Source organism: Calidris pugnax, unplaced genomic scaffold (assembly GCF_001431845.1).
Source record: "Calidris pugnax isolate Ruff unplaced genomic scaffold, ASM143184v1 scaffold50, whole genome shotgun sequence".
NCBI classification, from domain to species: Eukaryota; Metazoa; Chordata; class Aves; order Charadriiformes; family Scolopacidae; genus Calidris; species Calidris pugnax.
The window spans coordinates 574,043-583,715 of NW_015090780.1; the positions used below are offsets into that span (position 1 = coordinate 574,043).

At 64.6% G+C, this 9,673-nt stretch overlaps 1 protein-coding gene across 1 annotated transcript; it reads right to left on the reverse strand.

The window, feature by feature from the left end:
- Positions 1-11: 11 nt before the first annotated feature.
- Positions 12-7,459, reverse strand: LOC106895362 (bactericidal permeability-increasing protein-like). The gene is made up of 22 exons (XM_014954764.1): positions 7,390-7,459; positions 6,150-6,203; positions 5,862-5,976; positions 5,637-5,765; positions 5,382-5,537; positions 5,199-5,262; positions 5,026-5,086; positions 4,761-4,852; positions 4,293-4,505; positions 3,411-3,646; positions 3,156-3,311; positions 2,973-3,036; positions 2,800-2,860; positions 2,538-2,629; positions 2,224-2,436; positions 2,043-2,102; positions 1,406-1,573; positions 1,148-1,215; positions 684-726; positions 422-485; positions 258-334; positions 12-183 (listed from the first exon to the last, which is right to left on the reverse strand). Exons 1-22 carry the CDS (start codon positions 7,457-7,459, stop codon positions 142-144), a joined length of 2,298 nt encoding a protein of 765 aa, XP_014810250.1. The 3' UTR covers positions 12-141.
- Between the last annotated feature and the right edge of the window lie 2,214 nt (positions 7,460-9,673).

A 9,673-nucleotide genomic window follows, 5' to 3' on the forward strand; every position in this document is an offset into this window, starting at 1 on the left:
GGGATGTCAGTGGGTCCCGTGGCTGGGTGGCTCTGCTGGCCATGGGACCCCGATGGCGTTGGCCCATCCCTAGCTGCCAGCAGGACGGTGATGGGGACATGGCTCCCGGGGTGCTGGTGGGTTCCCATGTAGTGGCTGGTCTCAGGACTCGTACTGCAGGTCTGTGGCGATGAGCACGAAGCCCTGTGGGGGGTCAGGGTGAGAGGGGGGGACTTGTGGGGGGGGCACCAGGGTGAGGGGACAGTGGCAGTACCCACCTCCTGCAGCGAGATCCGGGGGTTGAGAAGGCTGAGGCCGTGCAGGGTGGGCAGGGGGACACCAGCCTGGAGACGCTCTGCAGGGAGGGCAGTGAATAAGGGGGGGAACAGCCCCAGGGCAGACAGGGGGAGGGGATTGGGGACAGGATGGGGACAACACTCACTGTTTGCCTGGGGCACCCCAAAAAGCCACAGGCTGAACTTCAGCAGATTCTCAAGCCTCTTCACCTGTGGGACAGACAGATCCCTGAGCCTGGCACGGGGCAGGCAGAGGGGGCCGTGGGCTGCACCCACACTGGCTTTGCACAGGGTCCATGACACCCCAAACTCCATCCTCCCCAGGCCCCCCACTCCCTGCTCCCAGGCTGGTGTGGAACCTGAGGGTCCCCTTGGCTGCCCCATCATGCCCCCAGCATGGCCACTCACCTCTACCGGGCCCACATGTGATGTCACCTTCTCCACGCTGAGCCTGGAGGACAAGAGCAGGGTGAGAGCCAGGCATGGGGACAGGGACTGTCACCTCCTGGGGCAGGGATGGGAGCCCAGCAGAGCAAGTCCAGCTGAGGACCTAGTTGGGATACGAGTGCTGGGGCAGTGGGCATGGGAGGTGGTTGAGTCACCATCCTTGGATGTGTTTAAGAGTCGTTTAGGTGTGGTGTTAGGGGATATGGTGTAGGGGAGAACTTTAGAGTAGGGTAGATGGTTGGACTTGATGATCCCAAGGGTCTTTTCCAACCTAAATGATTCTATGGCCAAGAGCCGGGGACAGGATGGTGCCCAAGAAGGTGATATGGGACTCAGGGAGGCAAAAGACCAGAGGTAGAGAATGGGGGGAGCTCCCTGGGGACATCCATGGGGAGGCTGGACCCAGCACGGGGCTGAGGACTCACCCCTTCAGGCTCACAGTGCCCCCAAGCTTGTTCCTGGTGATGGTGGGCTTCCCTGTCACATTGGCATCCTGCAGCAAGAAGAGATGTCAGAAAGATCAGGCAACCCTGCATCGCCCAGTGTCACCCAGCATCACCCACCACCACCCTGCATCACCCAGTGTCACCAGCATCACCCAGTATCACCCAGTGTCGCCCAGCACGGCCCCAGCCTGGAGCGCAGGCAGCAGACCCTGTGTTATGGCAGCACCAGACACTCACGATGTTCAGCAGGAAAGCGGGGACACGGGTGGCATTGGGCAGCACCACGAAGGCCTCGGCAGAGCTGAAGAGGGACCCGTGCAGGGCGTCGGGGCGGCAGGAGAACAGGGGTTGCCGGCGGGCTGAGAGGTGCAGCTCCATGGGGTGGTCTGGGTAGCGCTCCTGCAGCTGGGGAGACAAGGGCTGGGCTGGTACGGAGCCACACTGGCACTGACAGCACCGTGGGCACCAACCTGGGCTCCCAGCTGGATCCCCACCACTGCCTGGAGCCCGTGTGCCCCATCATTGCTCTGCCCTGGGCTGGGTACAGGCAGGGTGGGCAATGAGTCCTGGCTTGCCCATGTCCTGTCCTGTCTGTGTCCCATCCCAACTGCTTCTCATCCTGTCCATCCTACCTGTGTCCCATCCCATGTCCCATCTCCCCTGCATCCCATTCTTTGTCCCATCTCCCCTGCATCCCATTCCTATTGTGTCCCATCCTGCCTGCATGCCACCCCATGTCCCACTCCTCCTGCATCCCATCCCCTGTTGTGTCCCTCCTGCATCCCATCCCATGTCCCAACCCTCCTGCGTTTCGCCCCTCCTGCATCCCATCTCGTGTCCCATTCTCCCCATCTCCCACCCCACCCACACCCACCTCTGGGGAGAAGACCCCCATGCTCTTGGTCCTCAACTGGAGTGGAAACCGCCGGGGGAGCTGGAAGGCAACAAGGAGGTCAGGACGCTGGTGCCACAAGGCACAGGTGGGTGCAGGGACACCCCGGTGGGACCCTGGGAGGACAGTCCTGCCCCACAGCCACAGCCAGAGGCATCCTTACCATGTCACTGGAGATGTTCTTGCGCAGAGCTCCGGTCGTGAAGTACGTGAAGGCGGCCGAGTTGGCAACGAAGTCGGTGATGGCCAGCAGCAGCATGGGCTCCTGTGCCATGGCCAGTGCCACGGGCAGACCTGCAGGCAGTGCCACGGGCAGCGCCACGGGCTTGGCTGAGGAGGGTCTCTGCTGGTACTTGGCCACGCCGAAGAACTCCCCCTGTGCAGACAGACAGACAGACAGATGGATACAAGGCTCAGCCCAGCTCCCCCCACACCCCACTCCCAGACCCAGCCCAGGGACACCCCGGGTGGCGTTACCTTGAGGGCGATGTCCCCGTGCTCCGCTGTGATGACTGGCTGCCCCAGCAGGGAGTAGTTGATGGCAGCAAAGGGGTCGAGCTGGGTGGACACTGCAGGGACACAGGGGTGGTTGGGGGGAGCCAGACCACCCGCCCCTGCCTCCTGTAGCTCTCGGTCCCACAGACCCCACTGGGCACCAGCCCCCCACACAGCATCACCTGGGCCGCCCTGCCCAGTCCCCTCCTGCTCTAGCCCTGGTCGCCAAGGTCCCCTCACCCACCTTTCATGTGCTTCAGAGCAGCCTCCAGCCTGTTGACACCCCTGCGGAGCTTGAGGCAGAGCTGGAAGCAGAGCAAGGTGTCAGCGAGCCCACGGGTGGGTGTCACCCAACCTGCTCCCTTGCGGGGGGGACAGGGACACCAGGTCCCCATGGCACAGGGGCCGAGTACCCACCTCCTTGTTGAGCTCATGGCTCAGGGCCTTCTGGAGTAGCGGTGCCAGCATGTTGTAGAGCCAGCTGTGGGGCAGAACAGGGTCCTCAGGTCACCCCAGGGTGCCCCAGCCTCTCCCAGCCCAACACCCCAGCTGAGGGCACCGAGGAGTCCCCACGGAGGGGGATGGGGGTCCCGGCATCACCTGTGTCCTCGGTGAAACTCCAAGTGCAGGTTGGTGCCATGGGCTTCACAGCTGATGCTCCACACCGTGGGGCGGCCGCTGCCAGCCACGCTCACCCCCAGCACGGCCACCACGGCCAGGTCACGCATGTGGACTTCGATGGAGCCCTTGTCCTGGCTGAGGACAGAGCGAGTGAGCACGGGGACGGCAGTGGCCACAAGCCACCCTGAGCCACCCAGCTCCCCATCCCTGTGCCCGGTGAGGGTGAGGACTCACATGGCGCCCAGCTGGGCTCCCCAGTCTGCGCTCAGCCGGATGCGGGCGCGCTGCACCATCAGCCTCACACCCACAAGCAGGAAAGCGGGGACACGGGTGGCATTGGGCAGCACCACGAAGGCCTCGGCAGAGCTGAAGAGGGACCCGTGCAGGGCGTCGGGGCGGCAGGAGAACAGGGGTTGCCGGCGGGCTGAGAGGTGCAGCTCCATGGGGTGGTCTGGGTAGCGCTCCTGCAGCTGGGGAGACAAGGGCTGGGCTGGTACGGAGCCACACTGGCACTGACAGCACCGTGGGCACCAACCTGGGCTCCCAGCTGGATCCCCACCACTGCCTGGAGCCCGTGTGCCCCATCATTGCTCTGCCCTGGGCTGGGTGCAGGCAGGGTGGGCAATGAGTCCTGGCTTGCCCACGTCCTGTCCTGTGTCCCATCCCAACTGCTTCTCATCCTGCCCATCCTACCTGCATCCCATCCCATGTCCCATCTCCCCTGCATCCCATTCCTCGTCCCATCTCCCCTGCATCCCATTTCTCTTGTGTCCCATCTTGCCTGCATGCCACCCCATGTCCCACTCCTCCTGCATCCCATCCCCTGTTGTGTCCCTCCTGCATCCCATCCCATGTCCCAACCCTCCTGCGTTTCGCCCCTCCTGCATCCCATCTCGTGTCCCATTCTCCCCATCTCCCACCCCACCCACACCCACCTCTGGGGAGAAGACCCCCATGCTCTTGGTCCTCAACTGGAGTGGAAACCGCCGGGGGAGCTGGAAGGCAACAAGGAGGTCAGGACGCTGGTGCCACAAGGCACAGGTGGGTGCAGGGACACCCCGGTGGGACCCTGGGAGGACAGTCCTGCCCCACAGCCACAGCCAGAGGCATCCTTACCATGTCACTGGAGATGTTCTTGCGCAGAGCTCCGGTCGTGAAGTACGTGAAGGCGGCCGAGTTGGCAACGAAGTCCGTGATGGCCAACAGCAGCATGGGCTCCTGTGCCATGGCCAGTGCCACGGGCAGAGCTGCAGGCAATGCCATGGGCAGTGCCACGGGCTTGGCTGAGGAGGGTCTCTGCTGGTACTTGGCCACGCCGAAGAACTCCCCCTGTGCAGACAGACAGACAGACAGATGGATACAAGGCTCAGCCCAGCTCCCCCCACACCCCACTCCCAGACCCAGCCCAGGGACACCCCGGGTGGCGTTACCTTGAGGGCGATGTCCCCGTGCTCCGCTGTGATGACTGGCCGAAGAACTCCCCCTGTGCAGACAGACAGACAGACAGATGGATACAAGGCTCAGCCCAGCTCCCCCCACACCCCACTCCCAGACCCAGCCCAGGGACACCCCGGGTGGCGTTACCTTGAGGGCGATGTCCCCGTGCTCCGCTGTGATGACCGGCTGCCCCAGCAGGGAGTAGTCGATGGCAGCAAAGGGATCGAGCTGGGTGGACACTGCAGGGACATAGGGGTGGTTGGGGGGAGCCAGACCACCTGCCCCCCCCTTCCTGCAGCCCTCAGTCCCACAGACCCCACTGGGCACCAGCCCCCCAACACAGCATCACCTGGGCCGCCCTGCCCAGTCCCCTCCTTGCTCTAGCCCTGGTCGCCGGGGTCCCCTCACCCACCTTTCATGTGCTTCAGAGCAGCCTCCAGCCTGTTGACACCCCTGCGGAGCTCGAGGCAGAGCTGGAAGCAGAGCAAGGTGTCAGTGAGCCCACAGGTGGGTGTCACCCAACCTGCTCCCTTGCGGGGGGGACAGGGACACCAGGTCCCCATGGCACAGGGGCCGAGTACCCACCTCCTTGTTGAGCTCATGGCTCAGGGCCTTCTGGAGTAGCGGTGCCAGCATGTTGTAGAGCCAGCTGTGGGGCAGAACAGGGTCCTCAGGTCACCCCAGGGTGCCCCAGCCTCTCCCAGCCCAACACCCCAGCTGAGGGCACCGAGGAGTCCCCACGGAGGGGGATGGGGGTCCCGGCATCACCTGTGTCCTCGGTGAAACTCCAAGTGCAGGTTGGTGCCATGGGCTTCACAGCTGATGCTCCACACCGTGGGGCGGCCGCTGCCAGCCACGCTCACCCCCAGCACGGCCACCACGGCCAGGTCACGCATGTGGACTTCGATGGAGCCCTTGTCCTGGCTGAGGACAGAGCGAGTGAGCACGGGGACGGCAGTGGCCACAAGCCACCCTGAGCCACCCAGCTCCCCATCCCTGTGCCCGGTGAGGGTGAGGACTCACATGGCGCCCAGCTGGGCTCCCCAGTCTGCGCTCAGCCGGATGCGGGCGCTCTGCACCATCAGCCTCACCCCCACGTCCTCGGCGAAGTCCACGGTAGAGTCATTTATCTGCAGCTCGTGGATCTGGATCCTGCACGACATGGACAGCCTGGGCTTGCAGCTGCACCCAGGGCATGGCTGGCATGGGGACAGGGATGGGGACAGGGACCCCGCGAGCAGCTCTTACCGGGGCACAGCGTAGGTGAGTGTCCCCAGGAGAGGGTTGCGGTAGGAGCCCGTCAGGTTCAGCTCGTGCTCCTTCTGCAGCAGCGATTGGAGCTGCTCCAGCCCAAACTGCCGGCCTGGAGCAGAGCAGGGATATAGGGAAGGGCATCAGGGAAGGGGCTGGGGTGCCAGTGGGGCGAGCAGCCCAGTCCAGAACACCCTTCCATCCCCCATCCCAAATAGTCAGGGCATTGTCCCCCTCCACCCCCTGCCCAGTTTCCCCATGGGTGGTCAGGGGTGCAAGACTCACCAAATTCCAGCGCTCTCTGTGTCAGTCGAACCTTGATGCCGGGGTTGGTGCCAGCTGTGGGCATGCAGGCAGTCAGCAGGAGCAGGAGGCAGAGCCATGTCAGCCCTGATGTGCCTTGGAGATGGTGCCTGGACCTGGCGGCTGGAGCAGAGGACATGGCTATGGGACACCCGGCTGCTGCGGAGACCCCGTCCCCGTGCACCAGCACAGTTAGGACTTATATTGGGGACAGAGAACCCCTGGTGACATCAGCCTCCTGCGCACATGCGGGGCTCACCGCAGCGCTCTGGCCGCCGAAAGCCCAGCCTTGCCCAACGCGTGACTCAAAGGGGAAGCCAGTTCCCCCGTTGTTCCCCACTCACGCCTGCCGTGGGACTGGAGGAAGGCAGGGTCCCACACCGTGCCGCTGCCAGCCCCCCACCCTGGGGGTGTGCAGGAGCTGGAGGCACTGGTCAGGGCTCCCAATGGGGGCATGTAGTTGGCATGTGGGGACGTGCAGAGACCCAGCTGGGCCAGGGTCTCAAGGGGGCTTTGGCTGTGCCCAGGCTGGGGACAATGAGGAGCAGAGGAATGCGACAAATCAGTCCCGGGGCAGGGAGGGAGCTGCACCAGGGGGACAGGGCTTGATTTGCTTGCACAGGGAAGCAGCGTTCCCACTTTGGGAAGGGCTTTGGGAACCCTGCGGGGGTGGGTAACCCAAATCTCAGAAACGGTCAGGTTGGCCGTGACGTGGCAGCAGCCCCCAGGGCCGTGGAGTGACGGGAAGGTCAGGACAGTCAGAGCGAGAACAGAACTGTGCAATCCCCTCCAAAAAACCCCGGCTGTAGGGGAAGAACCGCCAGCGCTCCCAAATCTGCTGCTGGGAGGACCTGAGCCCCTCTGGCTGGACATGCCACGGACAGCACCATCTACGTGTCCAGCTGCCTGCCTGAATCCAACGTGGGGACAGCACCGGGGACCCTAAGATCCCTCCAAGGGGGCAGGGCCCTGGCCCAGCACTATGGAGGGACCTATGGGCCATGGCCATCCCCATCAGAAGGACCACAGCCCTTTGTAATGCACCTTATGGACCCCTCAAGAGCAGTTGCTCACTTGCCCAGGACCCCCAACCTTACCAAGCATAGCCACAGCGGTGGCCATGGCCCCAACAGTGTGCCAAAGACCACCACTGCCCCCCCAGACCCACACCCACCAAGAACCCTCTATCCCTGAGTGCCCCTGCCCCGCGCCCAAGCCTCACCATGGCAGATGGTCTCGGTGCCCCACGCCGCAAGGGCCCTGGGTCCCATCATGGGTCCCAGCTCCACCATGTCCTCGGGGCTGTACGTGGCAGCGAGGACCAGCTCTGACGCCAATGTCCATCCTGGGGTGGCCGGGCTGGTTGGACTAGAACGTCACTGGGTTCCCCCATCCCTAATCCCTTCCGGGATGAATCAGGTCCCATCAAAACAACAAAGGACTGGTTGGGGCACAGGTGCCCGCGGGGCTGGGCCCTCCCTGGGGCTACCCAGAGCATCCTGGTGCGGCTGCATCCAGCATCCCGGCACGTGGCAGGCGGCTCAGCCCTGCCAGCGCTGCCAACCCTGCTCTGAGCCTGGGCTGGCTCCGTGCAGCCCCTTTCCCTGCTCTCCGGCTGTCCTGGCAGTGCCAGGGCCCCAGTCACGGCAGCCCTGTGGCAGTGCCACCCCTCGTCCCTGTGCCCCGAGGCAGGGATGATGGCCGCATTGTGAGGGCTCAGTCATGGAGCACACAGGGCTCGGGCAGGGGATGGGGGCAGAGATGTGGGGACACACATTGGCACCCCCTTTCCCCACGGCTCCAGTCGGACCTTCCAGCAGTGAATGGGCAAGGATGGCACCGGGCAGGGATGCGACCGCCGTGCCATGCCGTGGGGAAGAGCCTCGGCGCCCCCCGCACTGAGCAGAGCCCCCAGGTCCCGGTTTTCTCTGCTCCGAGGTCCCCCGGGCTCCTCCGGGAGGGCGGGGCGGGCCGGGCCGGGCCGTGCAGTGCGAGCGGGCACCGGGAGAGGGACCCACTGCCCCGGCAGCGCCGCGCTCCGGGACCGGGAGGGAACCGGCGGGGGCAGGGGGCTGTCGCGGCGCCGACCGAGGGAGGGGACCCGGTTAGTGATGGGAGGGGACACCAGGGAGGATGAGGGAGGGCACCGGGGGGTGTAGGATGGAGGGGACCCATCTGACGACAGAAGGGACACTGGGGCTGATGGACGGGTTCATCCACAGGGACCCTGAGCCTACAGCCCCCCGCCAACGCCCCCAGGGTGTCACTGCTGCTGTGTCACAGCCAGGACAAGGTTGGCCGGACCAGTGAGTGTCCCAAAGTCACCTGCCTCTGCTTGTCCCCTGCCAGGGGATCTGCCGGGCTCGGGAACCACGAGTGGGCACATAGGGGCACAGACACACATGGGCACACAGAGCCGTGACCGTGTAAACACACATGAATGCTTGTGCAGGGACACACACACACACACACAGAGTCAGGACTGGTCAACCCCTTCCAGTCCCAGAGAAATCCAGGACCCTGGGGGGCAGGAAGGCCCCCACCAGAGAAGCCCTGAGCTGGCCTCCTGCCCCAGTGGCAACTGGGGAAGGAGAAACGCCCTCCCTGGGCACCCCAATTTGCCCCCATCAGGCCTGTGGGAAGGTCCGTACACATCTGGTGCAGGAGGCCGTGTGTCCCCCAAGGCGCTCGTGAGTCACGAGCCGCTCAGGTCAGTGCTGCCGCCCGGGACACCCCCAGGCTCAGGGGTTGCACAACCCCTGACGCAATTTCCTTGTCCCCAAGAAGAGTTTCTCTGGCCCCAGACTCCCGGGGGTTGCTCCAGGGTGAGCCAGAACCACAGGGGCAGCACCCCGGGGCTCACTCACTCTCCTCAGGGCAGCACAGTGGGGGACACCCCCGGCAGCATCACCCCCACACCCCACAGCCACCAACACCCCGGCCTGACCCCCAACACAGGTGTGATTACAGAAGTCACAGGGACACTGCTGGGAAACAGAAGGAGGGCAGGTCCACGCTGGAAAAAAATCACTGTGGTGTGGGGAGATGGGGACCCCCACGCTCCCCAGCTGGGCACAGAGCCCCACACCCGGCTCCCAGCACTGTCCCCTTCGTGTCACCATCCCATCAAGGCACTTTCTCAGAGGAGACACGTCCCAGCACTGCTATCTCCTCCCACCACAGAAAACAGGGTGCAAACAAACTTTCCTGCCCCTGACACCCCCCGTCTGAGCCCGGGGAGTAGGACATGGACCCCACAGGAGCCACTGGGTCCCAGGAGAGGCTCTGTGGGGGCACAGCACTGGGACGGGGACAAAGCCACCTGCAAGACCCCACCACAGGGAACCACAACCAGCCCACGGGAGACTCCCTCCCCAGCACCACCACGGCCACCCAGCCCCAGTATCCAGGAGCACACCCACCCAGCCCATACTGGTCCAGCCAGACTTCCCCTCTCCCCCTCCCCCCCAAATTTCATATTCCCAGGAGGGCAGGAAGCAGAGGCG